The 24,452-nt window shown below is 39.2% G+C and overlaps 3 protein-coding genes across 10 annotated transcripts in view; 1 reads left to right on the top strand and 2 right to left on the bottom strand.

Moving 5' to 3' along the window:
* Nucleotides 1-6,938, bottom strand: part of spns2 (SPNS lysolipid transporter 2, sphingosine-1-phosphate) — a 94,298-nt gene extending 87,360 nt beyond the window's left edge. For all 7 annotated transcript variants that reach the window (XR_001662834.1, XR_001662833.1, XM_007557949.2 and 4 more), the window contains exon 1: nt 6,799-6,938. Coding sequence is in view for 5 of the 7 variants with exons in the window: in XM_007557949.2 (XP_007558011.2) it covers nt 6,799-6,921 (123 nt within the window). In the remaining 2 variants the exon portion in view is untranslated. The remainder of the gene's footprint in view (nt 1-6,798) is intronic.
* On the bottom strand, nt 697-14,055 carry spns3 (SPNS lysolipid transporter 3, sphingosine-1-phosphate (putative)). Of its 2 annotated transcripts, none has more exons than XM_007557947.2 (13): nt 13,972-14,055; nt 8,139-8,383; nt 7,151-7,216; nt 6,635-6,771; nt 5,603-5,754; nt 4,377-4,443; nt 4,144-4,286; nt 3,740-3,892; nt 3,444-3,633; nt 2,321-2,386; nt 2,126-2,224; nt 1,861-2,026; nt 697-774 (listed from the first exon to the last, which is right to left on the bottom strand). In XM_007557947.2, exons 2-13 carry the CDS (start codon nt 8,362-8,364, stop codon nt 707-709), a joined length of 1,533 nt encoding a protein of 510 aa, XP_007558009.1. In that variant the 5' UTR covers nt 8,365-8,383; nt 13,972-14,055; the 3' UTR covers nt 697-706. The 2 variants fall into 2 exon arrangements, with proteins under 2 accessions (XP_007558009.1, XP_016529778.1); XM_016674292.1 differs by lacking the exon at nt 13,972-14,055 and adding an exon at nt 10,148-10,303 and having other exon boundaries at nt 8,139-8,384.
* A 33-nt stretch (nt 14,056-14,088) lies between these two features.
* Nucleotides 14,089-23,295, top strand: ube2g1a (ubiquitin-conjugating enzyme E2G 1a (UBC7 homolog, yeast)). The gene is made up of 6 exons (XM_007557945.2): nt 14,089-14,270; nt 17,856-17,958; nt 18,076-18,173; nt 19,687-19,865; nt 20,032-20,155; nt 21,954-23,295. Exons 1-5 carry the CDS (start codon nt 14,225-14,227, stop codon nt 20,116-20,118), a joined length of 513 nt encoding a protein of 170 aa, XP_007558007.1. The 5' UTR covers nt 14,089-14,224; the 3' UTR covers nt 20,119-20,155; nt 21,954-23,295.
* Nucleotides 23,296-24,452: the final 1,157 nt, after the last annotated feature.

Below are 24,452 nucleotides of genomic sequence, written 5' to 3'. Positions count from 1 at the left end.
CCCTCTTCACTATTGTTCCGATTATTTAGGCCTTCTTATGTTTTCTCACTAAAGCTCTGTCTTGTACGTAAGCATGTTAATCGTTACAGTACATCTACATTTTGGATTTCCTGCCAAATCTACAGCAGAGGTTTCAGTAAACCCACCGGGTTTCGCGGCGGGCCAACGCGAGGAAATACGGGAAGCATCGTTTTCTACTCAAGTGAAGCAGCGCCATCTAGTGGACAAAATATTTCATTCAATTTACCGGCTTACCAGGAAAAACTGAGAAACAATGTTCACCCCCTCCACCGTGGAGATGATAGAAAGATCCAAAATGCATTTAATTTATGTGTTCAATACGTATTACAAAATATATATACTTAAGAGCAGAAAACAACCAAAACACTTTATGGCTTAAAGAATAGTTTTATTCATGTTTTTAAAACACAGACACACACACAAAAAAATTATTTACGTAAAAAAAATAATTACACTTATTTTTCAAGTATCCTGGGCAGCGCCTCCAAATGGGAGGCGATTTTGGGACGATGACATGTGAGCAGCAGACGTTCCACCGCAAAGAGCTGCAGCAGGAACAGGCACTAAGTTGCGCACACAAGAATAACCTTTGCTCTTTGCTACCAACGTGGGAAATACTTATAAAAAGAAGGCAAAGTTTAAGGAAAAGTTTGTTAATGGACTAATTTCTTCATAGTTTTTTTTTTTACACATCGCTCTTGTTGCTCAGCTCCATAGAGGAATCCGGCGCCGGGGCTTGCTGTGGTTGAAGGCCTGTAGATAACACAAACACAACATTTAAACAATTGCAATTCTTAGTTTTGGATTACACACATGCAGTTAGAGTGCATCAAAACTTCTGTAGTCAAGTTTTTAATATTTGCTTCCACGAAAACACTTCCTTGCAATGTTGCAACCAGTCTTGGGCAACGGTTCCCTGACCCTATTTTTTTCTTCAGAAAATGACTTGACTCATTTTGAGACTCCTCCTCAATTTGACCTTTTTCTGAGCAGATGGCGTAGAAACGTAGCAGCAGGAGATTCGTGACAGTCTGTAGATCCATCCGGTGCATCACATTTCTCACAATTTCATAAGTCACTACGTTTTTTTTTTTTTTTGTTTTTTTTGTCATAGACCAACACAACGTAATGAAAACCGAAACCGTAAGCGCAGTGACCTCGTCACCGGCTCGAGCCGTTCTCTGCTTCTGCCTTCGAGTTATTTTGGTATGCCAGCATCATTTATGGAGAACTTGTGCTTATTGGTAATAAGTAAGAGAGCCAGTGTGTGCATTGAATAGAAGACCATTATTTAAGAAAGCCTAGATCAGGGGTGTGTGCACCCTTAACAGTCCAAAGAGACATTTTTGCCTTCGGTCCAACTAGATAAAACTAGTTTATAGTTGCAAATGTTAAATTAAGTTAAAGCAAAAAAAAAAAAAAAAAAAAAAAAGACAGCTTTCATTTTTATCATTATTTATTATAAGAAATTTATTCACATTTTTCTTTTGAAGAACCACAATTTTATTTCTAGTTTTAGATTTTAAACCCAATTAAAACTTGAAAACCTTTGGAAATAGGAGGATACATTTTCTTCTATGCATCGCTGAAAGTTTCCAACTTAATGACAAGAAAAGTAAATCTAAAAATATCTAAGAAATCTAAATCGAAAAAGTTCAGTGCAATTATACCAGAAAATAACTCCCAAAAAAAAAACCTACTAAAACCTGCATTTGTTTACATGTGTATGTTTAACAAAGTAAAGTTATTATCAGCTAAAGTTTTAAAGAGGCATTGAGGAAGATCTAAAAATAAAAGCAACTTGTGGCTCCGGAGCCGAGATTCTCAAAAATAAATTACCTTCAACCAGTCGCTGGACGGCTTTCTTGTCTTCAGTGATATACATGGTAGTGATGAGGAAAAAAACGCCACCCAGAATCCCCATGAACGGGCAGAGGAGGAGGCTGTACATCAGGCTACGGAAGTCGCTGGTATCAGGATTAGATGAGAGTATGGCGTCAGAGATCTGCAAAACATGTGAGAACAGCGTTACGGAGAGGAAGCAAAAAACAAAAAAAACAAAAAAACCCAAAGGACTGAAAACCGTAGAGGGATTTCAGCTCACCACTCCTAACAGGTACGGGCTGCCAGCGTCGCCGAGAAGATGGCCGACGGTGATCTGCAGAGCCTCGGCCGTTGCCCGCCTGGTTGGTACGACGACATACTGGAGAGAATCGTACAAACACAACAGCCCTGTTGGCGCCGAGAGGCAGCAGAACGCGGTCATGTTTCACTGAGGGTCGGCGCCGCCAGGACTCACCAGCAGTATGTCGGCCAGGACAGCCCAGTTCAGAGAGAGCAGCAACTCACCGAAGAAGATGAACACCTGGAACCAAAGATTTAAGTCACAGAGTGAGGAAGCAACAAAGAACGTAACAAAAATGTAAAAACGACGACAGTAGTTCTTACTTTTGGATTGAATAAAGAAAATACAAACCAGGTAGTTTATGTTTGGTCTCATTCAGTTTATTTAATTTAATAAATGTTAATGCTATAACAAGCGATTGTAAACACGACGCTGCTGCAACGTGAACAATGTGCAAAAGAAAGTGGATTTAAAGCAAAGGTAGGATCTGGGGTCAAATGTGCCAAAATACAATTTGACGGGCTTCTTAAGGTTTTAGTTTGCTAGATTACATGCTGTAATCTGCTGAAATAATTCTTCCACTTTATGTTGTTTCTTTTTATTGAAATAAAATAAAAAGAAACTTATTTCAACACAAGTAAATAGACATCATCAGCCAGGAGGAAACTCTCTGTCTGCCTCTCCATAGTTACTCATCCTGTATCTGTGGAAGTTCCTTCTCATCTTTCTGACCCTCACGGTCAAAGCCAGCCTCACCGAGCTGCGGCTGCACACCCGTCTGGCTCTCACCCGTCTGGCTCTCACCCGTCTGGCTCTCACCCGTCTGGCCCTCACCTTTCCCTTTCTAATATCAATCTGGTACGGTTGAGCTGCTGCTGAACGCCTCGGTCACTTACTGTGGGACTAACAGTAGCCGTAAATTAGAGTCACTTTAACTTATTCTGCTCTTCGCTGTATTCAATAAACATAATCATAGCATTTACAATACACCGATCTAAATTTTCTAACTATTTATTTCGAAACATTTCTCAGAAATAAATACTTAGAACAAGATTACATGTCAAGTAATCTATATCGTTAATTGACATACATGAACAAGGAGTGATTGGTTTATTTGACTGCGTCACTATTGGCCTTCCATAAATCTTGTCCGAATGACAGGGCAGCAGTTAACTGTGGTTTTGGAATTTCCTTATGGGTTTTAAAATGCTTAATTTCCCAAATTAAGAGAATATCTTTTATTGTTATTCAGCAGGACTTTGCATTATAGCTAAATGTAGACGTGTTTGCCTCTTACATAAGTGACTGGAATGCTTGAGGATGCAACAAAGATGGTGATGAAGAGGCAGGGCACTGATCCGAGCATGCCCACCGCACAGATGAGGGGGTCCGCGTGTGAGAACCTGTCCCTGAGCTGCCTGGATATGGTGGTGCCCAGAGCTCCTCCCAGGATGCCCGTGGCCACCGTCACGGCGCCAAATATGTAGCTTTTTGGGGTGAAAAAGGAAACGACAACAAAAAAAAAAAATGATTAGCGACCTTCTGGGATTTTGAAGCGCGAGACAAAACGCAGGTCGAGGCGAGCGATGGCACCTGTCTGTGGAGTTGCAGCTCTCCCCGGTGCATGAAGGTCGGAGGCCCTGGGTGACGTGAGCCCTGGCCAGGAAGGTGGGCAGCCAGAAAGCCAAGGCTCCGGTGAGGAAGGCCAGAGACGTCACTCCGAGCGACGACCACACGTAGCTTTTACTGAGGTCAGAAAACGCAAGCTTAACATGAAACATGAAATAGCATGAAACGCGTGAACATAAAAGAAGAGCACCGGAATACTGTCGAGGATCAGATAAGTGACGCAGAAAGAAAAAAATAGCTTCAGCTATCAGCAGCATCCGAAAGCGACAGAGTTGTTTTCAAAACAGTAATGTCATCGTTTGTGAGGTTGCGAAACAAATCCAGTTTGGGTTGTTTTTTTCTTGTTTTCGTCTTTGTTCAAATCGTACTTTTTTAGAAGATACTTTACGTCCTCCACGTAAGAGCTGTGGCCCGTCACTCCGTCTCCGTGGGTTTCTGCTGCCCCTCGTGGAGGGTTGGGGCACAGGAACACCATCAGGACGAGTCCGACGAGACCCATGATGGGCGTGATCTGATAAACAAACAAACAACAAAAATAAAAACTTGTTATTTTTAAACTTACCTGTCGAAAATCATGACGTTTCTGTAAGAAATGTGGTACCCGGAGAGCCCAGCGCCAGTCCCCCGTGAGATTAGCGCTCCCTGCCCCTGTGATGTATCCGAGACCGCTGAAAACACAGGAGAACTGCCATCAACTCCGGAGCAGGAAGGGCAGAAAACAAACAAACAAACAAACAAGCTGAGATAAAATACATTAAAAGATGGATTTCATCTTGCGTAAGAGAACCTAAAAAAAAAAAAGATTAAAGAGCGAAATGCACGTTACTTAAAATCAGCCTCTGCAAATATATCGTACATTAATTAGCTGCAGCAGCGAACCATTTTATTTACTCTCAGAGCCAAACGAATGAAGGAGATTATAAAGAACTGTTTCATACGCAACATCAGCTTGAAATCAACCAAGCAACATGTTTTGATTCTACAGAGGTTGATGGCAGATTCTGTTCCTGGAATATGATTTTGATGACTAGTCCAGTGAACAAAACAAGGGATTATGATTTGAAAAGTGAGACTTTTAGCTGCTTCCATTCAACGCTGCTGTTTCATGCACGACTTTGCTGGTGCCAAGTCTACTTCTGGTGACAGTTCTGGAGAGAAATGAGAAATGTCGCCAACTGTCTGTGTGCATGTGAGGTCAAAGTCGAGAGAGAAAGGATGTCTGCTCAAACTCTGACTGACTTTTTGCTTCTTAAAGGAGAAAGTTTTTCATTATTTTGTGAGATTACAGGCAGATGAGCTTAACACAGAGTACTTTCATATTGGGAGGGTTTCTAAGCTACTTGGTCTCAGACAACTTTGCTCCCGACGTCCAATTAGACAATTTAATTGCCACATAAATATTTCCCCAAAAAGGGCAGCATTCGATCCGAACATATTGGTGTTACTACTTCCATCACTTTTCTGTACTTTTTTGTCTGATTTGTGCTCACTTTCTATCCATCACACTTTTTACGCATTTCTTGGAGCCTAATAAAACTCTTGATGATAGAATATATAATTGAATAGGAGATTTTGTTAAATGCCTTTCAGCCTTTTTGCAATAAAAAACAGCACGTTCTTCTCATCTGGAATAAATAAAAAAGACAAAAACCCCACAAAAGATCAAATCTGACGTAACGGTTGCGGCGCTCGTGCAAATAATAATAAAAAAAGCGCATCCTGTCGGCCGCAGCGCTCTGGGTTAAAACAGAAATATCAAGAGTGCAGCGCAGTTATTTAGACTAAATCAAACAGAAAGAAGCAACGGTTACAGAGGGAGCCTCTGACCTCCCCACAGGGATAAAGATGTAGAAGATGCAGATCATGACGCTCCGCTGACCCCCGGAGAACAGATCTCCGATGATGGTGGGAGCGACGGTGGAGTAGCTGGCCTCCCCGACGCCGACGAGCGCTCGGAGCAGAACCAGGAGCCAGAATTGCTAAACCAAAACAAAAAACAAGTCGAAAGCGCAGAAAGCGTTTCAAACGTTATTCACTTCCAAAATATCATGGGTACATTCTAATGGGATTCTATGTGCAGCTAGATCAACACAAAATAGTTTATGATTTTTTTAAAAAATCGACATGACTTTCATTTTTTTGTAAACCTGAACTAATCCAGTGCAACCACTCTCCTTTTATTGACATTACTTTTATTATTCTAATTCATGACTATGTTTCATACTTTATTTTGATCAATCAAGTAAAATTCTAATAAAATACATAGAAATTTTAAGTTTTAAAGAGACAAACTGAGAAAGAAATTATTTTTTGCGTTAAAAAATGTCACAGTATTGTGAGGTGGACAGCTGGACTTTCATTTAACTCTAGTTGATGTCGGACGATAACCTAAAAGTAAGCATCCTGAAGATGTACTACTATTAAACGTGTCAATTTGTTAGGAAGATCAGAGACAAGTTGCAGCAAATGATCCGCAACTTCTGCAAACAACAGTTCCTGTTTTTTTTTCTTTTTCCTCCAAACGAAGCTGAATTATTCACCGTATTTAAGAGCGAACTTCTTCTTTCGGCAACACTGTAAAAATGATTGTGAGGAAATTTCAAACATTTGAATTTTGCTTGCTGACATTTGGCTTAGTCCTCCCACTGTGCGACACAGCCTCACCAGCAAACTTCTGCGCGCTAAAAATAGAAGCGACTTGCCAATGTTGTGTGTGTGTGTGTGTGTGTGTGTGTGTTTTTTTTTAACGCGCTCTGAAGCTGAGTGTCTAGGGCGGAGGAGCAGCAGGAAGTGACGCTCTCTTGACCTCTCCGTGTTTCTACTTTCGCGCGCGTGCAGGCCGCTCGGCTTCACACTTACCGATTTGGAGACTAAGGAGCTGCCAGCTGCAGTGAGAAGCCACACGCTCAAGCCGCACAGCATGATGTATTTGCGATTGTAGCGATCGCCGAGGTAACCGAAGAGAGGGGCCAGCAGTAAGAAGCTGCAGATGAAAACTGTAAACGAATGGACACGTCGATTTAGAGAGAGAAAGAGAGAGAAGAAGAAGAGATCTCAGTGGGAAAAACAAAGTGTTGATCGTCTTGGCTCGTTTCAAAAAGGGAGTTATGTGTGTTAGTGTTTGGGACCTTTTCTCTCATGCTCATCTACATTCTGACGACTGGAAGCGCATTTTTTTGGGGGAACAAAGTTCAGCCTCTTCTTTATGTTTAAAAATACAAACCTGCATGTGTAAGTGTGTGTGTGTGTCACAGGTTAGTTTTGTCTTCCGTCCGAAAGCCTAGCTGCACTTTTAGTTCCCTTTCAGCACATTTTGAATACAGAGTCAAATAAGAACCTCATTTGTATCATTTCCAAAGCGATGCCTCCTCTCACCTGTCTGCAGCAGTCCGGCCGTACTGTCGCTGATATCGAAGAAGTTCTTGATGTCAGAAAGCACACCTGCACCACAACAAAGACACCAGAGAGTCACCAAACCAGAGGCTCCGAGCGGAGTTCAGTGATCAAATCATTTTGTCTTCTTTTCGCCATTTCTGCTCTTTCACACCAGCTTTACAAACCGATGATTTCAGATGACGTCCTGTGGTTTTCGAGACTCATCTCAACACTGCCAACCCAGTTACGGTTTCTCTAGTTAGATGAGGAGTGAGTCATAATCTGTGATATTTATTGACAGTCAGGTTTTATGTATGAGGGATGAGAACCACAGTCGATAGAAATAACATGAAATATATCATCTTCACATGGGCTAAAATGTAAAACACGCGAGCTGGATTTGAGCATTTTATTGTTATTTCTGTCCCTAAAATAATGAAAATACTGAATTACTTAAAGGGGGGGGATACATTGAGGGTCATTTCGCTCCTTCACCCATTTTTTTTATTTGGGTTTGATTTGAGTACCTTCTTATTGGACTTTTGCATCACCATGTTTCCTGCTGAATGCCTTAACTTGATTATTTACAAAATTGTCAGAATTGTGAAAATGAAAAACTGAAATAAAATGTTTTATCTATTCTTCTAAAAAAAAAAATAAAAAAAAATCATCGGCAATGTAAGCAGCGTCGGCCAGAGAGCCCTTCCACACACACGTAGCTTCACACAAAGAAGAACGTTCTAATAAGTTAAGTACACGAGTAAAACCTGAACGATTGCGCTGGAAACGACACACTTGTGGGAACAACATGGTGTACTTACCGGTACGAAACGGAAACGGGTGGTTATGACATTGGGGCCAAGAACGACTGCAGCGAAACTGATATGCAATCTGCATAAAGATACTTGGAAGAAGAAGAAAAGAAAAAAAAAACCGGGAAGGAAGCAGGAGAATGGCGGCAGAACGACCACCAAAGAGCTCAGCCCACCTGCTATCGTGTAGCGCTCCATGTAGTTGAGCAGGTTCACATAGCAGAGCACAGCTATGGCCACGTAGGCCCGTCTCTGTGAAATGGGCGGCTTGTCTGAAGCGAGCGGCGCCAGCGAGGAAACGCTGTTCACCAGAGCGCCGTAATGCAGTCCTGAACTGGAGCCCAGGCTGCATCGAGGAACCGGTTTGTCCTGATGGGAGCTCACAGATCCCTTCTGATCCATAGTGTAGCCCGTCTGTTACCTAAAAAAACAACAACAACCAAACACACACAAACTAAATCACAGCGTAAATTTTGTGACAGCACCTGGTAGGACTGAGATCAGGCAGAAGTATGCTGTTTGCAGACGACATTGTGATCTACACTGAGAATCTACATAAGGATTAAACACAAAAACGGGCCACTTTTTACTGGTGCAGTAACTGGTATCACTTTAAAACATATATGACAGAAGCATTATATTATTTTTAATGTTTTTAGTCAAGGAGAGCCTACGTTAATGCATTACTTTTTGTTTTTCTGGGGTATAAACATGACATGACATAGAGGGTTGTTTCTCTCATCTTCTGGCCATCAGGCTGGAGGAAGATCCAAGTTTATGTTGCCACCACACACAGCATGAAGGATGGTAAAAAATGTCCTAAACTCACTGTTTGAGATGTGAAAAAAAATAAAAAATTATATACCAGTTGACTGTTTGGGAGTAAATGTGTAAAATTCAACTAAATACTTCTAGTGCTGTCAGTGGAAGTGACACTGAAACAAACACTGGGTCAGACATGAAACAACAAATTATTAAAAACGTCTTATTCCAGACACTAAGTATGGTGGAGGATCAGTGATGCTATGGGACGCTCTGGAAACCTTGTTGAGGTGAACATCATTGATACAACACCAAATCGGGGTTGTTGTTTTTTTGGGGGTTTTTTTGCCTCTCATCATCCTCGAAAAGCAGGGTTGTGTGAACGGGCGATCAATAATCGTTCTCCCAGTGATTACTTCTTGATGAGATTTTTTCCCCTTAAAAGCAGGCGCTCAAACGAAAGGATTTTTTCCCCCTACATTTTTTGGTCGCAAATGACACTGCTCTGAAAAAAAATCTTTTCACGCATTAAACTAGGCAACAAACTCGTCTGCATGCGTCCGTAGGCTTTTAAACTTTGCGGGACATGGGCGCCGTTTATCGCTAATTGGTGAAAGAATGAATGAGTAGAGAGTAAAAATCCATTTCCCAATCATCCCATCAGTTCAGAGGGGTCAGTGATGAGTTCATGGCTGTCATTCGTTCTTGTCTCAGCCGCTTATCTCCTTTTGCATACAATAAGCATCAAGATGTGGCTCACAGATGCATGGCTTCTTGCTAAATCATTCAATGAGCTCAAAACACATAACAAGAACCCCCCCAAAAAAACAAAAATACATATTTAAGCAATGTATGACAAGGATTGTTGCTCTTGTGTTCTGCTTGTGAAATCCCACTTCCCAGTCGTAATCTTGTTAGCGGAGAATGTGTTAAGACAGGAGGGTTTACAATGACAAGAAAAAAAGAAGAAATTTCACAAGTGTACGAGTGTAAATGTGTCAAAACAAAAAAGGAGAAAGGAGAAGGAAGCTGTTTGGTAAACTGTTTCGCAGCCCAAACTACACGAACAGTTAAAAGCGGCTAAGGGAACGCTTCATCCCTCAATGTACGTTCACTAAAAACAGAAATACAGATAAAAAAAAGGGAAAAAAAAGAAGATGTTTTTTTTTTTTTTTACTCACAGAAAAGCCCTCTGTCTTAGTGCCCAGGTTACAGAGTCCACGCAGTGATAACACTGAGCCTATTGTGCAGCGAATCTTCTCCAAACAGCACCCTCAGCAGAGTGCTGCTGCTCAGATTTTAGCCTCTACACCCAAAAGTCCTGGCTTCTTTTAATCAACCCCACAACAACTGATGCCGGCGCAGCTGTAGGCGAAAACCTTAAGCCGCTAAAACTGTTTGAAGAAGTAGAAAACAAGCTCACCTGGTTGCAGAAGGCTCCCTCTACAGAGAAGTTGCTTTTAAGCTATTTCCTTCTCAATTCATACTTGAAGATTGGATGCCAGAGAACGGCGCGCACACTCCTCCGTGGCTCTCTGAGTATTGAGGAAGCTAAACGGTTATCTCACTCGAGATATATTAAGTTAGTGCAGAGGGCCCTGCCCACTCAGGGCTGGTCATATGCCTCCACATTTGGGTTGACACAACGTTGCTAAATGTGATGTTTGGTATTTTTATCCAGCTTTTTCTTTTTTCAACATTTGTAAAAAAAAAAAAAAAAAAAAAAAAAAACTAAAAAAAAACATGTCAGGTTCATTGGGTAGAGCTTTTTAGAGGTTGAGTAAGTGAACGACAGGCGGGAGGCCCTCAGCAGACTGAAAGTAGCAAACATTTTCAGGAACTAAATGAGCGTGTTCAGACTTTAATCAGCGGAGTTGAATCCTTCTGCGTGTTCCTGTAGCGTCAGAAGAGAAGTGGGTCAGTTGTACCTTTTTAGCCTTTGCTGTCGGGAAAATAGCTGCTCATTACTGTAGGGCTGATTTAATAACGCAAGAAATGTAAATCATAAAGAGGGGAAATCCCCCAAACAAAAGCTGCTCTATTTCCATTTTTGAAGGCTTCTATCCAGTTTGTTGACCGGCTTTAAGAATGTGTGGTTTTTATTTTCCTATTGAATTCTTGTCACTTCGCTGCATCCACTGGTTAATTGTTAACCCGATGACGCTTCTGTGTCAAGTCCTCAAACATATGCAAGTCCTTCTGTCTGACCCTCACTGAAAAGACATCATAAGTCCCCAAAACGTGGCATGAAAGCGTGAGTGTTTCTCTAGTTTCACTGGTTACGTCATTAACGCAATCGGTCAGAAAACAGCAGAACCACAAGTCTGAACACCTCCAAACGCCACAGCTGCAACTGCAGCCACCGTCTGTCGGAACGAGACGTTGCGACCTGGCGACAACTTCCTGCCCAGGAGAGTTTCTGTCAATGTGATCTGACATCATTTTTTATATATTTTTTTTCACCTTTGGTTTCAGAGCAGAGCAGTTGAGAAGCAGGTGTAAAAAAAAAATTAAATAAAACAAAGAGTACGCCACCTGATCGGTTTGTCAAATGTATTTTGGCAATCTCTCAATAATAAATATTGTGATTGCGTCTTCTCTTTTTACTGCTGTTGAGAGGTCAATCAAGAGGTCGTCTGTTTGTGGTGTCCCCTAACGCCACCCAGTGTTTATAATGAGCATTACCTTGTGCAGATGAGAGGAGCTTTTTTTTTTTTTTGGTGGTTTCAGCTGCAAAACTGTAGTTTTTCAGACCAATCTGATCATCGTATCTCGATTTACCACAAAAATATAAGTGACACGTACGCAAACCGACTAAAAATAACAACAAAAAATAGGCTGAGAACAGCAACCTATTCAACCAACTAAACAGCGTAACATCAACTATTTGAGCTGTTTATTAAGGATTTGACCAATTTACAAAAAGGTTAGTGTAAATTAAATAAATCGCTCTGGTTCCAGAACCTCATTGTTTCAGAACTTCAGGATTCAAGCAAAAACAGCTACAAAGTTCATGAACCCTGAAGATCACAGATGTCAAACTCAAGGTCCGGGGGTAAATTCCGGCCCGCCGTAGCTTTTTATGTGGCCCGCTGGATTCTAGACTAAACACTAAGTGTGCTTAAATATTATGCTATCAATCAAATCAATGCAGTTTTTATCCGTTTACTGCCAAATTACATCAATCAGTCCCTCCAGTTTCTTGAGAATTATCGTGGAAATTCACACAAAGTCAACAAATTGCCCCAAAAACTGGGAGTTTATTTAAAGATTTTCTCAAAAATTGTCAAAAACTTTACAAGTTGTACTAAACAGCTGCCTCAGTTTCAATTGATGTCAGATTACAGTCCATGATCTATACAGAGAGAAATAAAAAAGTCACATTTACCGTCATAAATAAGCGCAAACATTTCCAAATTAGTACCACAAACACAAAAAGCCGTTTGTGAACAGGTTTTATCGATACATTCTGGCAAAACCGGCCCTTTAAGAGCATTCGTGATCTGAATTTGGCCCAAAACGAAAATGAGTTTGACATCCCTGATTTAGACTGATCACTGTGTCTGATTTACCATCCTCATGACACGCTCAAAGTTAAACATAGAACATGAAGAGATGAAGAAATTGCCTTTCAGAATTTCCTCATGTGCGTCACAACTTGATGTTACGTCACTGATTTTAAGTTGCAATGGCACAATCGAGCAAACCCACGATACTCCCACTGTTATGCTTCTCTGTCAGCAGCGGTCTAATGACACAAAGGACAACCAGTTGCTATATTACTGTAAAGTCTTTGTGTCTGGGGTTTAGCGCGAACATCTAGAGCCGGGCTATCAGCTTGACGGCTGCGGCAGCTCAACTTTACCTGGTTTCTACTTCTAATCGTTACTTCAAAAACTTGTTGTGGAAACGCATCAGCCAAAATTCAAAGTTCTCAGTTTACTGCTGTGTCAATGTGATTAATGTGAACGCAAGGAACCAAAACGTGTTTCCTCAGCAGGGAGGCTGAATCCATACTTAGAGATCAGGTGTTTATATTTATGTGTCTCTTTAATGGGACATTATAAACCCCTATAGTAATGTTTTTTTTCTTTATTAATCTCACCACTGTTGGATTTTAGGTGATCCTGTACAAAACAAAACTGATCAGCTAACATCTGAAAGAGAATTAAAGCAAATTTTAAATGATAGCAAAATTACTTACATGGATTAAAAAAATAGAAGAGTAGCAAAAAAGAAAGTAACAAGACTCCATGCTAGTAGCATGTAGAAACAATGCAAAGGAGACAGCCAACAGGTCAGAGAAGTTTGTTGTGTTCAAATGAGACCAACATTTTGCATTTTATCTGCATAAAAAACACTTTGTGGGGCAGAAAACCACCATGCAGCACTCTAATCGCATAATCTACCTAGTCAAAAAAAAACAAACATTGTGGTGGCAGCATCATGCTATGGGGATTCTATTTTTCAGCAAGAACAAAGAAGCTGATCGTTGTTTATGAAGAGATGAATGGAACAAGATGCACTGTAATCCTTAAAAATCCCCCAATGCAGGCAAGAAAAGATAAAGGCCGTGTTCAGAGCTAAATTTATCTGGGGGTCCATATCAAATAGTTGTAAGTATTCAGATACTATGCATCCAAATTTTGAGCTAAAACGCAAAAAAAAAAAAAAAAAAGAAAAAAGAAAAAGAATGGGGGAATATCAATTTTCCCAAAGGAATTAAATCTATAATTGGAGCCAAATGTATTTCTATAAAATATTGACTCTGAGGGGGATGAACAAAACACAGTTTTCAGGTTTAATTTTGTAAAAAAAAAAAAATTTGTTTTAATATATTATTTACCTCCCACCTGTGAAATATACACTGTTTGCTGTTGGGCTGTCGCATAAAGTCCCAAAGAAAAGACAGTGAGGTTTGTGGCTGTGATATGGCAAAATGTAGAAAAGTTAAAGGCAAATGCAATGTTACTTCATAGTCCATCTTAGCTTTATAAACAATAAAGATTCATTTAGATTCTGAACAATTGTGGTTTCTGCCTTGTGAAGGAGCGTCTTCATCCTGATAGCATCTTTTAATCATCGTGCTGCCCCAGCAAACTACAACACAGTAGATCCCACTTACCTCTTAATAATGTTTAAAGACATTCATACAGTGAGTCTCCTTACTACGCACTGCGTCAATGTTAATAAGTACACGTGCGTGTAATATTTTCTGTGACATTGTTTGTTGCCTAATATACTTACCGTTTAAAAACTTTGAGGCCGGAGAGTGAAAACGGTTCAGAAGATGGCAGTAGAGAATCACTCACAGCTTGGGCTGCTCCGAGGATTCCAACGAAGAAGAAACATCGAAGGTGGCAACAGAAGGCGGCGAAGAAGAACGAGGAGAATGCTAATCGGAAAATAAGAGAGACGGGTTCTGTTTAGTTAACGTTAAAACAACGCTGTTACCTCGAACTGCCCCTCTTGAACAGAGCTGCATCATAACCGCTAAACTATGACAGAGCCTCAGTCAGCGCTGTTACTCAGGAGACAGCTCGCAGGTAATTAAACCTTGTTGGGAAGTGCTGGGTACCTGGCTAACAGCGGTACTGTGGTACGTAGCTGTGATGTTGTGCTGGCGCAAATTGTTTTTCTTCAACCTTTTTACATGAACGTTGATATACAATGACATAAAAACTGTGCAGGGATTAAAGGGGAGGGTGTCGACCGACATATTTCAGGTGAAAAATAAATAAATAAAAGTCAGTGTGTTTGGAGAAACATTTGAATTTGTTTTTCGGTGTTGCGAACTGTTCGCAGCTGAACGCCGCTGTCACCCAGTCCCGACGACTTCCAGCTGTCAGGGGAGCTAAAAGCTAACGTGCCGATGTGTTTACATGAATTTTAACCGAAATATCAAGTGGCGATTAGCTTTTTCAGTCATGACGTTTGCCGGTTATCTTCTTAACATGTTGCGGAGTAATATGTTATAGCAGAAAGTACATTAATATGTCATTTGTTGGACCTATTTTCTTCCCTAACCACTTTGAATTGTTACCATATTTAGCCACCTCACTAGTATCGTTAGGCTAGGCTAACGTTAGCTGCTGTAGCCGTTGTTAGCTGCAAGACGCCAAGCTAACAAGCTGATGCTAATATCACAGAAGCTAAATTTACGAGCCTGAAGTTCGTATTCGATTTGGAAACACAGGAAAGGGACAGCACACTGCTTTTAAAGAGGTATTATTGCAAGCATTTTTTTTTAAAACATGATTTCGTATTTTGATTCTGAAAGGCTCATTAAGAAGAGTTGAGCCTAAAACAAATCATTAAGTAAAAATAGACTTCTCTTTAATATTTTATTGCATTATTTGTCAGGTTTAAACCTTTTGTCAAATTCTTTAATATATTTACTTGTTTCTTTAATATAGCAATCCGTTTAAAAACCAAATGTTTTTGGATGGGTTGGGATCTGAGGCTGTTTTCTCTGTGCAAAACGAAACCCCACTTGCGAACAGTTGAAAGAGCATCAGACAAAATTTTAGATGAAAGCAAGATGGTGTATTTAGATTAAGAATCAGGACAGTGGGCGCCCAGTGGCTCAGCTGGTAGAACAGACATGTGCAAGGGCTGTAATTGTTGATGCAGTTAAATTGTCAGGCCATTAGCTTTAATGTAGCTTACTTTTTTTCACTTCAATCTCTGCACTATCAAATGCGAAAATTGTTCAATAAAGAATAAAACCACTCTTTCCAAAAAACAAACAAAATCTTTTAAAAAAAACATGGATATCTACATAATTTACAAATATAATTTTTTTTGGTAATTCATTCCTCAATTTAGATTGTAAAATGGAACATTTATGACAAAAATAATAAGCATTTCTTCTGCTGGCCTGCCATTTTCAGTCGCTGAATACATATTAAGCACTACAGAAAACAAACAATGACCTTTTGCTTTGTTTTCGAAGCTGAACCTTATAAATTAAGTCTAAAACAAAGATGCAAATTATTATTATTATTTTATTTTCAAACCAGTTACCTTACTATTAAGTTTCAGATGCTTTGAAAAATGTGCTATGAGTGCCAAACCCATTCAGACGGCTATTTTTAGCAACGTTCATCTGAACAGCTGTTTGCTTTGCAACACATCATATCAGTTATGTTTGACATGCAGTTGCTTGAAGACGCCATCTACTCGTCTATTCTGCTGAAATCCTCAACGTGTAGCGTTTTAGCTGCTCCGCAGGGATTCTGAATAATTCTTAAAGTGGATAAATAAACCAAAACTATTTAGGAAATTCTGGTTCTCCAGAATGTTTCTATAAAGCAATATCTGCACCGACCTTCTGCAACACATTAGCCCTAACGTTTCTGTTTTTTTTTCCAGCCCTCTTATGCTATTTAGCTGAAAATTGTTCTTTTTTTTTAGCGATTTATTATTTTTTATATATATATATATATATATATATTTGTGAAACCAAACTTTCAGGCATCTATCCTTAATGTGTAGTAATTTGTTTCAGAGTTTAACAGTCTAAATACTATTGTTCTTCTAATCTCCCAAAAAGCTTTAAATTGTCTTCCCTCCCCCTTCTACTAATGCACATTCCTCCAAATCACAAACATTGTTCTAATCATCTAATCGCTTTATAATTCAGTACAGACTTTGAACTAAAACTGGTCAAATGCAATCGAGATTAAAAACAATGAAATTGCCCTTTACTGAAATACTGAACGCAAGCTCACGTCAGAGTTACAAACACTTTATTTTACCAGAGTCTGCTGTGAATTAAATTTAGCCCCTCTAATAATAGCACCCTTCAAAAAGCAGCCAAGTTCAACCCACTTCATTTTAGTTTAGGCTCAGGCTTTGAGGTTAATGTTTCTTTTTCCTTTTTCTTTTTTACTAGTTGTTGCTTAGGACTTGTTGTGGTAACTCGGAGCACAAAATGTGCTCTTTTTTTATTTGGAAAATATTTGCTGTCTGAATTTGTTAACTTTTACCCTTTTTTTTTTTAACTGGATCCTTCGGAGAGCGGAGGGGCGGGGGGTTATGACATGCTCGTTTTAGTAAACAGGTCTGTTTCATATGTATGTCATCAACAGCGTACGGCTGTTGATGAGTATCGCTGAAACCAAGATGACTGTTGTCATGTGGTGCTCACACCTGCCAGCCAATAGAAATTACCAACAAGCTTAATGTTTTAAGCTGTGAGCAGCGCAGCTGTGGCTCAGGGAAACTCGTTCTGCCGTTTTAGAAAAAAAAACTCCTTTCATTAGATAATGATCTTCTGCCTGAGCTCATCTGAAAGCAAATACCACTGCTGAAAAGTGTCGCATTTTTTTTTTTTTTTTTTTTTTTAGCGCTTTTGCCTATGATTTGGTAAATCCGGGGCTTCAGAGTATCAGAAAAACATGCAATTGTGATACTGTTGCTACATTTATTGCAAGATTGATCATGATAAACTGACTTTTTTTTTTTCTTTTTCTGGCCCCACCACTCTGCGTGAGCTTTAGCATGTTGGCCACTAAAAACATCCCTCCGCTGTCGGCGTAAAGGGCAGAAAAAGTCCACTAAGTAGGCCAAATATGTCATAGGCATTTACTGAAGCTGAAAAATGACATCCTACCAAATATTCCACTCAGTCATTTAGCATTGTCCAGCTGTAGCTAAATTTCATTAAATCATTTACCTTTGTATTAAAGATAGCTTCCCACCCCGCCCCAACCTGTCATTCATTTGTGCTGTACGACTTTTCAATGAAATGTGTTAAAAGTGGACACCTCCCAAAACTAACAACCTCTTCAAATTTAGATTCTCGATTTGATGATGCTTTTATTATTTTTTTTTTTGTGTGTTTTTTTTAAAGAGCATATATGTTGAAATGACGAAGCTTTTCAAGTGTAACATTTATGATCCTTCTGTAGTAATACTTCTGATGTTGAGGTGGAGGAGTTTTAAGGCAGGACAGACTTGCGGGATGATCCTTTAACTGATAAGTGTGCGCTGCATGTTTTCACCAGAAATCCCCCCCCATAAGGCCCACAGACGGCCAGCCGGCCTCGGCAGCAGTCAGAAATCGTTCTGGGGCTTTCTGTCATCTGAAGCCATAACATTTGATCCTTGTTTTGTTTGTTACCTAGAGCTGAACAAAAACCCAGTGGAGGGATTCTCAGCAGGCCTCATCGAGGACAATGATCTGTACAGATGGGAAGTCCTCATCATCGGGCCTCCAGACACACTCTAGTAAGTCACAGCGTTCGTTTTCACGCGAATAACCCTCAGTAGCTGTCTATTGATCTGTTTTAAAGCTGGCTGAGTGTTTATCCCAATATATTGATCCTGTTTGCCTTGTGTCCACAGTGAAGGCGGTGTGTTTAAAGCTCATCTGACATTTCCCAAGGACTACCCCCTCAGGCCTCCTAAAATGAAATTTATCACAGATATTTGGCATCCTAACGGTGGGTGACGTTGTACGACACCAGACAGATACTAATAGAGTTGAAGTGTCTTAGAAATGTGTCTGGTGCTTCAGTCATTAATATTTTGTTCATATGCAAATCGTTATACAACATGCAGATTAGTTTTTTTTCTCATTTGCTTCTTGCATCTGCGTCTTTAATAGTATTAAAGTTTAATACATTCTTTGCAGACATGCCTCTGCTCGTTCAGATTTCTCTTTAAAACTATAAAATAAGATTTTTTTTTTTTTTTTAATATTAGGAGCAGAGATGATTTTATATCTAAGCGTATGAGAAAGCAGTCTCTCTAAAATGTGACTATTTTTAGAGCGAAATAAAACAAAAAAAAAAAAACTGACTTTAAACTGTCATGAGCGTTGTATTTTAGCGATTAGCGCTGTTAGCAAAGCTAGCATGGCATAAAATGGCAGTATTTATTCGTTATAGCACAGGTTTGCTCTTTCTTTTGCCCCCATGAAAAAGTATTGGGGGAAAAAAAAAATATATATATATATATAAACAAAATTAAGGAAAATATACTGTACAGTAAGGACAAGATTATACAGAAATGGTGTATAATCTGAATAAACCCAGGAATGTTCAACTGAGTTTTTCCAGAGGTTCAATAATCAGACAAAGACAAGATTCTGATCAGTTAGATATTATTTGAGGCGAATAATAATAAATGTATTTTTGTTATCGGCTAATTTCCTGCTGCATCTGACTGTAATCGGTGCATCAGTGCGTCCCAGTCTAATAATTTAGATGCTTCCAATCAGTTTTCTGACTTTATGTCTGATCCAGATATTTACGATACTCTTTAGGTTAAATATTTAGTTGTTTTTTTTTTTCTTTCTTGGAGCAGGAACTCCCCTAAAGCGTGCAGGAAAATGGATCCCAATAACTGCCGATTAAAAACTTGAGTATGTAATTGTTCACATGTGATCCCAGTTGAGGCGACGCAAAAGAAAGCGTCTCAGTCAGCTTGGCAGCAGTACTCGCAACAAGAAGGAAGCAAATGGACCACACATGCTGAGGAAAAGCGTCATGGAGGCCATCGAGTCTCTCCTGCAGACCGATTAGTTGTTTCCTGCTGGCAGACACACCGTAGTCTATCTGATAGGCAGCCATTGTGAAACTCACTCACCAGACTCGACTAAAAGCTTCAGCCGGATTCATGTTATGTGTCGACATGAAAAGTGGGAGCAAAACAGGAGCGATGAGAAAACGGTTTGAACCGGCCGTCTTCAAGGAAATACTATTTGAGTTGCTCATTAACTCTAAATGCTTTTTTTTTTTTTTTTTAACACAATTTGAACTAAAATAAACTGTAGTTTCGAAGGCGTTTCTTTCTTCCACTCTGCACGGTAAAATTCTTTACACTGGAGCTGCACGGCTCAAATGTTTCCCCAAGCATGTTCACAGGAGGCCGAATAACCTGGTTTATAAAAACTCTGTGACAAAGAAGGAAATGGAAGCTAATTTGTTTTTTTTTCTCTCTTTCTTATTTCAGTTGACAAGAACGGAGACGTATGCATTTCTATTTTGCACGAGCCGGGCGAGGACAAGTACGGCTACGAGAAACCAGAGGAGCGCTGGCTGCCCATCCACACTGTAGAAACCATCATGATTAGCGTTATCTCCATGCTGGCAGACCCAAACGGGGACTCGCCAGCCAACGTGGATGCTGCAGTAAGTTTGGCTACTTAAGAAAGTGGGTTTTTCTTCGAAATAACATCATTTGTTGATCGTAAATGTCAAATGTGACAAATTCAAAATGATTAACAGCAAAAAATAAAACGTCATAAAAGCAGCTTATGTAATATCTTCTAAATTGTTTTTGTTTTGCCTCCTGCAGAAAGAGTGGAGGGAAGACAGACATGGAGCATTCAAAAGGAAAGTCGCCCGCTGTGTACGAAAAAGCCAAGAGACGGCGTTTGAGTGATATTTATCAAGGATCTAGCTTCTTTTCTGTTTTCAGGGTAAGGAGATTTACCTTTCGCTCTTTACGATCTTGGACTTTACCAACTCTGTCCGCCATTATCAGATTATAAATTGCCCTATAGCACGCAGTATGTGTCTGATGAAATGACTGCAGCTGGTTTAATATTAGATAAATATGGCTTGATGTCGCGAGTGCCGCAGTAAATCCTCCTCAGAGCCTAGAAGTAGCTTTACTGTTTATTTTGGTGAGTTGCTGAGTCGGATGTTCTCAGCAGCCGAGAAGCGTCAGTTGGATCCGACTTTCCTGTATTGTTAGTTGTTATTCCTACATTCCTGTTATTTGTTGTTTTAGTGTGAATTATAAATTGCTAAACTGATCCTTTCTGTTCTTTTTGTGTTGTAACATGCTGCTCATTTTACTGCTTTGAAACTGGTTTTGTTTGTTTTGAAAGAGAGAGCAATCAATATTTTCCATATTTTTTTTCCTTCATCTATTTTCTGTAGCAGCTTAATGTTGTTACTGCTGGAGCCAATCCTAGCAGTCAGTGGATAAGAGGCAGGTTACACCATACAGACATATGTCTCCAGTTTATCTGTTATAGATTTAGGCAAAACAGGCAACCTTTAGCTTTTTTTTCTCCTCACCTTAGGATCAGTTTAATTAATCTTCATATTTTTGGGGCTAATTAAGAAATGTTTTGTTCACCAGGATAGATAAACGAAGAAGGAAACCTGATTTCCACAGGAAGTCCTTGGTTAAGTTTTAAGCTGGTAAAATGCTCCTCTGAGTACAGCGGTTGCTAATTGTTGCTTTGTTAAAGATCACCAGAGTCAGCAAAAATGCTTCATTGTCTTATTTGTCAAATTAAAAATAATGACCATTTTAACCCACAGACAAAAAAAAAAGGGGGGGGGGACATATTAGGTCATCCATAAATAAAGAATAAAAACAAACAGTTGGATTCTATTAATTTGGGAAGTCTTTCATAAGGTAAGTGAAGGGTGTGTATACATTTTTCTTAATGATTGCATGCAAAGCAGGAGGCATACCTAGACTGAAATACATTTTTGAAGTACATTTCAAAATGGATCATTACAAAAATGAGAAGCTTAAAGTGTTATGGCTTTCATCGTTTGCATAGACATGTTTTTTTTTATACATTTTTGTGAAGAGATCAGTTAATTTAAACTATTTTCATTACCGTAGTGAATGGACTATAGTTTGAACTTTTTGTAGTTTGGTACTGCAACAAGGTCCCTCTCTCACTGAATGGTTTAAGCACAACTCAGTAAATGTTTGTTTTTCCCTCTTCATTTTTTGACTGATTCTCATACTCCAGTGCAACTTATAGTCCAGAAAATACAGGAACTAAAAAAAGGCTCACATATTATTAGTATTATTATTATTATTATTATTATTATTATTATTAGCTAATAATAATAATAATTGGAGGAGAAAAAGCCAATATTTTGATCTTCGTTTTTACTCGCCAGTGTTTTAGCACCGTTCGGGTTGCTAGGTGACAGAACATAACCTGACGTAAAGGCGGGAATAAATCCAAAGGTTGAACCGTCCCACTTCACAGCCGCTCACTTCTAGTCTCTAGCCGATGAAGGACCCTTGGAAGGATGCTGCCCCTAAATTTGTTAAAAATAATGGGACATGTATTAAAATATGTGAAGTTTTTTTTTTTTTTTTCTGTAATAAAATTTTGGCATTAATTTGTCACACAAAATGTTGCAACATTTCCAGAGACGTTAATGCCGTTGCAGGCATTTTGAAGTGTGATGCCCGCTAAAAATGATGGTCTAATCTTTCCCCTCCCGTTTCCGCAGGTCTCCAAATTTGAAATTCAAGATGGCACTGTTTCCTGCACTCTTCCACCCTGTCGCCAGGCTTGTCCTCCTTCATTTTTGGCTGGAACAGACTGGCAACTGTAGGCTGCAATATAACATTAAAGTGACTACCGAGGCTGACAGAAAAAAAAACAAACAACAACCCGCCAAGCAAGTGCCAACATACAAAAAAAAAAAAATAATGAAAAAAATAAAATAAAATAAAAAAAATAAAAGAAAACATGCACCCAGAAGATGTTAAAACATTTTTCAAGTTTCTGAACTGCTTCAACATTCAGGATGATATTGTAAAGACATGTACATAGCACAGACTCAACCGGATAATATATACGCTCCCTCTTCATCCATCAAGACCTTTTAGACCAAATATTTAGTGCTGGTTCGGACAGATTTATTTTTGTCTTTTTTTTTTTTTCTTCTTCTTCTTCTCTCGACTCCAGCATGTGTTAGACGTCGTTAGGCTGCTTTCCACAGGAGGTATTAAACGGAACAAATCATTGTCAGAGGAACGTCGTCTGTGAAGGGGCTGTTTTTGAGGGACGCACGAGGAACACGCCTGAGGATTACCGCCTGAACACATTGGAATGGATTTTACAGTCATCCCAGATCTCACCTCATCACATGTAAACCTGGATTATGTTGTCTTTTTTTTTTTTGCCTCTGAAGTCTTACCATATTTTAATTTGGCGCAAAGAAACATCACAGTGTTATTTTGTTGTGCATGCTGTTTTTTTTGTTTTTGTTTTTGTTTTTCAAAAGTGCCTCCTAATAATAAAATGCTTGGCCACCACCCCTCCCCCCTTTACCTCCACAAGGGTTCAAAATGTTGGAATAACATTAAAGCAGTTGTCATGTCCTGCCTATAATATGGGTTTATATAATAGCCATTACATTGGGATTCTATAATTGGGGTGTTTGTGACAATTTTCTGTAGCAATAACCCTCCTGGTATAAATTGTACTAGTAAATTTTTATCTGCTGATGGAATTTGAGGTCCTATTCTTCAGGGTTTTTTTAATTTTTTATTTTAGCAGCGATTTGTTCCTTTTTCTGTGTTCATTGTAGGAGCTGTTGCATGCCTTTTGGATTTTTTTTTTTTGGTTTGAAAATGTCTGAGTGTTGACGAACAAAGTACGCCTGCCCGTTTTGTTTCGGCGCCCTTTGCCCTTATTCACACATTTCTGATAATTCTACCCTCTCTGATCTAGTGCAGTTTTGCTCAATGTACAAAACGAAATTCTGATGTATATTTTTCTTCTTATGAAATCTGTCACCTGTAGTGAGTTCTTCTAAAACATGACCTTTTTGTTTTTTTCAATAAGTCCCGGCAGTTCGGCTTTTTTTCCTGATTTACGCCTCCGGTGGTTCAGATGGAGCAAAATATCCTTTTTTGACTGGTAATGATAATTTTACTGTGTAGAAAAAAAAAAAAAATTTAAAATCTACCTCTCAAGACAGATTGCAGTTTAAGATCTGTTGCGTCTGAACTGAATGAAAATTGATTTCTGAACCCAACTTGCTCTCGAGGTCATAACATTCATGGTATTTCCTTAAGTTATTGAATGTCTGGGGCACGAATATCTTGTGGTCTATGTGGTCCACATTTATTTACTTACTTTTTCTTTTACCAAAATTAGATTTTAGCTACATTTGTTTTATTTGTTGGATTTTATTCGGAAAGAAAAACAAGTCTTTAACAAGCAGGTTCAGGTGTTCTTTCGTCACTATGCTGGATTACTTAAATCCAACTTTTAAATGTCCAAGCTGAGGTCTGAGATTATTGATTAGAAATTGACTTTTATTCTAATGAAGCTAACATGATGCTACCGTCACTGTGGTTAACTCCCGGTACAAGCACAGCTTTAGTTTGATGTACAATAGATATAAAAGGTGTGCAAACCTCTCAAATGCTAGGTTTTTTTTGTTTTTTGTAGTGTTGTTAAAATGACACACTGATAAATTAAGTTTTACCACCTTTATGTTGTATATATCATAAATACTTCATAGGGGAAATGTTTTCTTTACTAAAATAATTCAGTCAGTCTTGATTTCATTTCTCATCCACAGCTTTCTCCAGGTCACCTGCTTGATTTTCACAGATTTCCTTTTGCTAGTTTAGTCACTTTAGATCCATGTTTGACGTCGTCGTTATGCTAAAAAGCAAATTCAGTTTTAGCTACCCAGCAAACATTTGAAGGTTTTGCACAGCTAATGTGTGCTTGGAATGATTCCTAGTTTTCTTCCACCTTGACAAAGAAAAGTAACCCCCTCAGCATACTGCTGCCACTGCTATACGTCAGCTTTATTACGTCTTTTTGAAATTGAGTCCATATTCTTTCATATTAGTTGGAACAGTACACATGGTCTAATCATTAGGGTTCCAGAGGAGGAAAATCCTAGGACTCTTTACAGGTTAGATTAATTTTGTGTCTGAACACAATTGGACTGAAGAACAAAATTCAATCTAATCGAATTAGC

The sequence above is a fragment of the Poecilia formosa genome, unplaced genomic scaffold (genome assembly GCF_000485575.1).
Source record: "Poecilia formosa unplaced genomic scaffold, Poecilia_formosa-5.1.2 Scaffold93, whole genome shotgun sequence".
NCBI classification, from domain to species: Eukaryota; Metazoa; Chordata; class Actinopteri; order Cyprinodontiformes; family Poeciliidae; genus Poecilia; species Poecilia formosa.
This window is presented reverse-complemented; position numbering and strand designations above follow the sequence as displayed.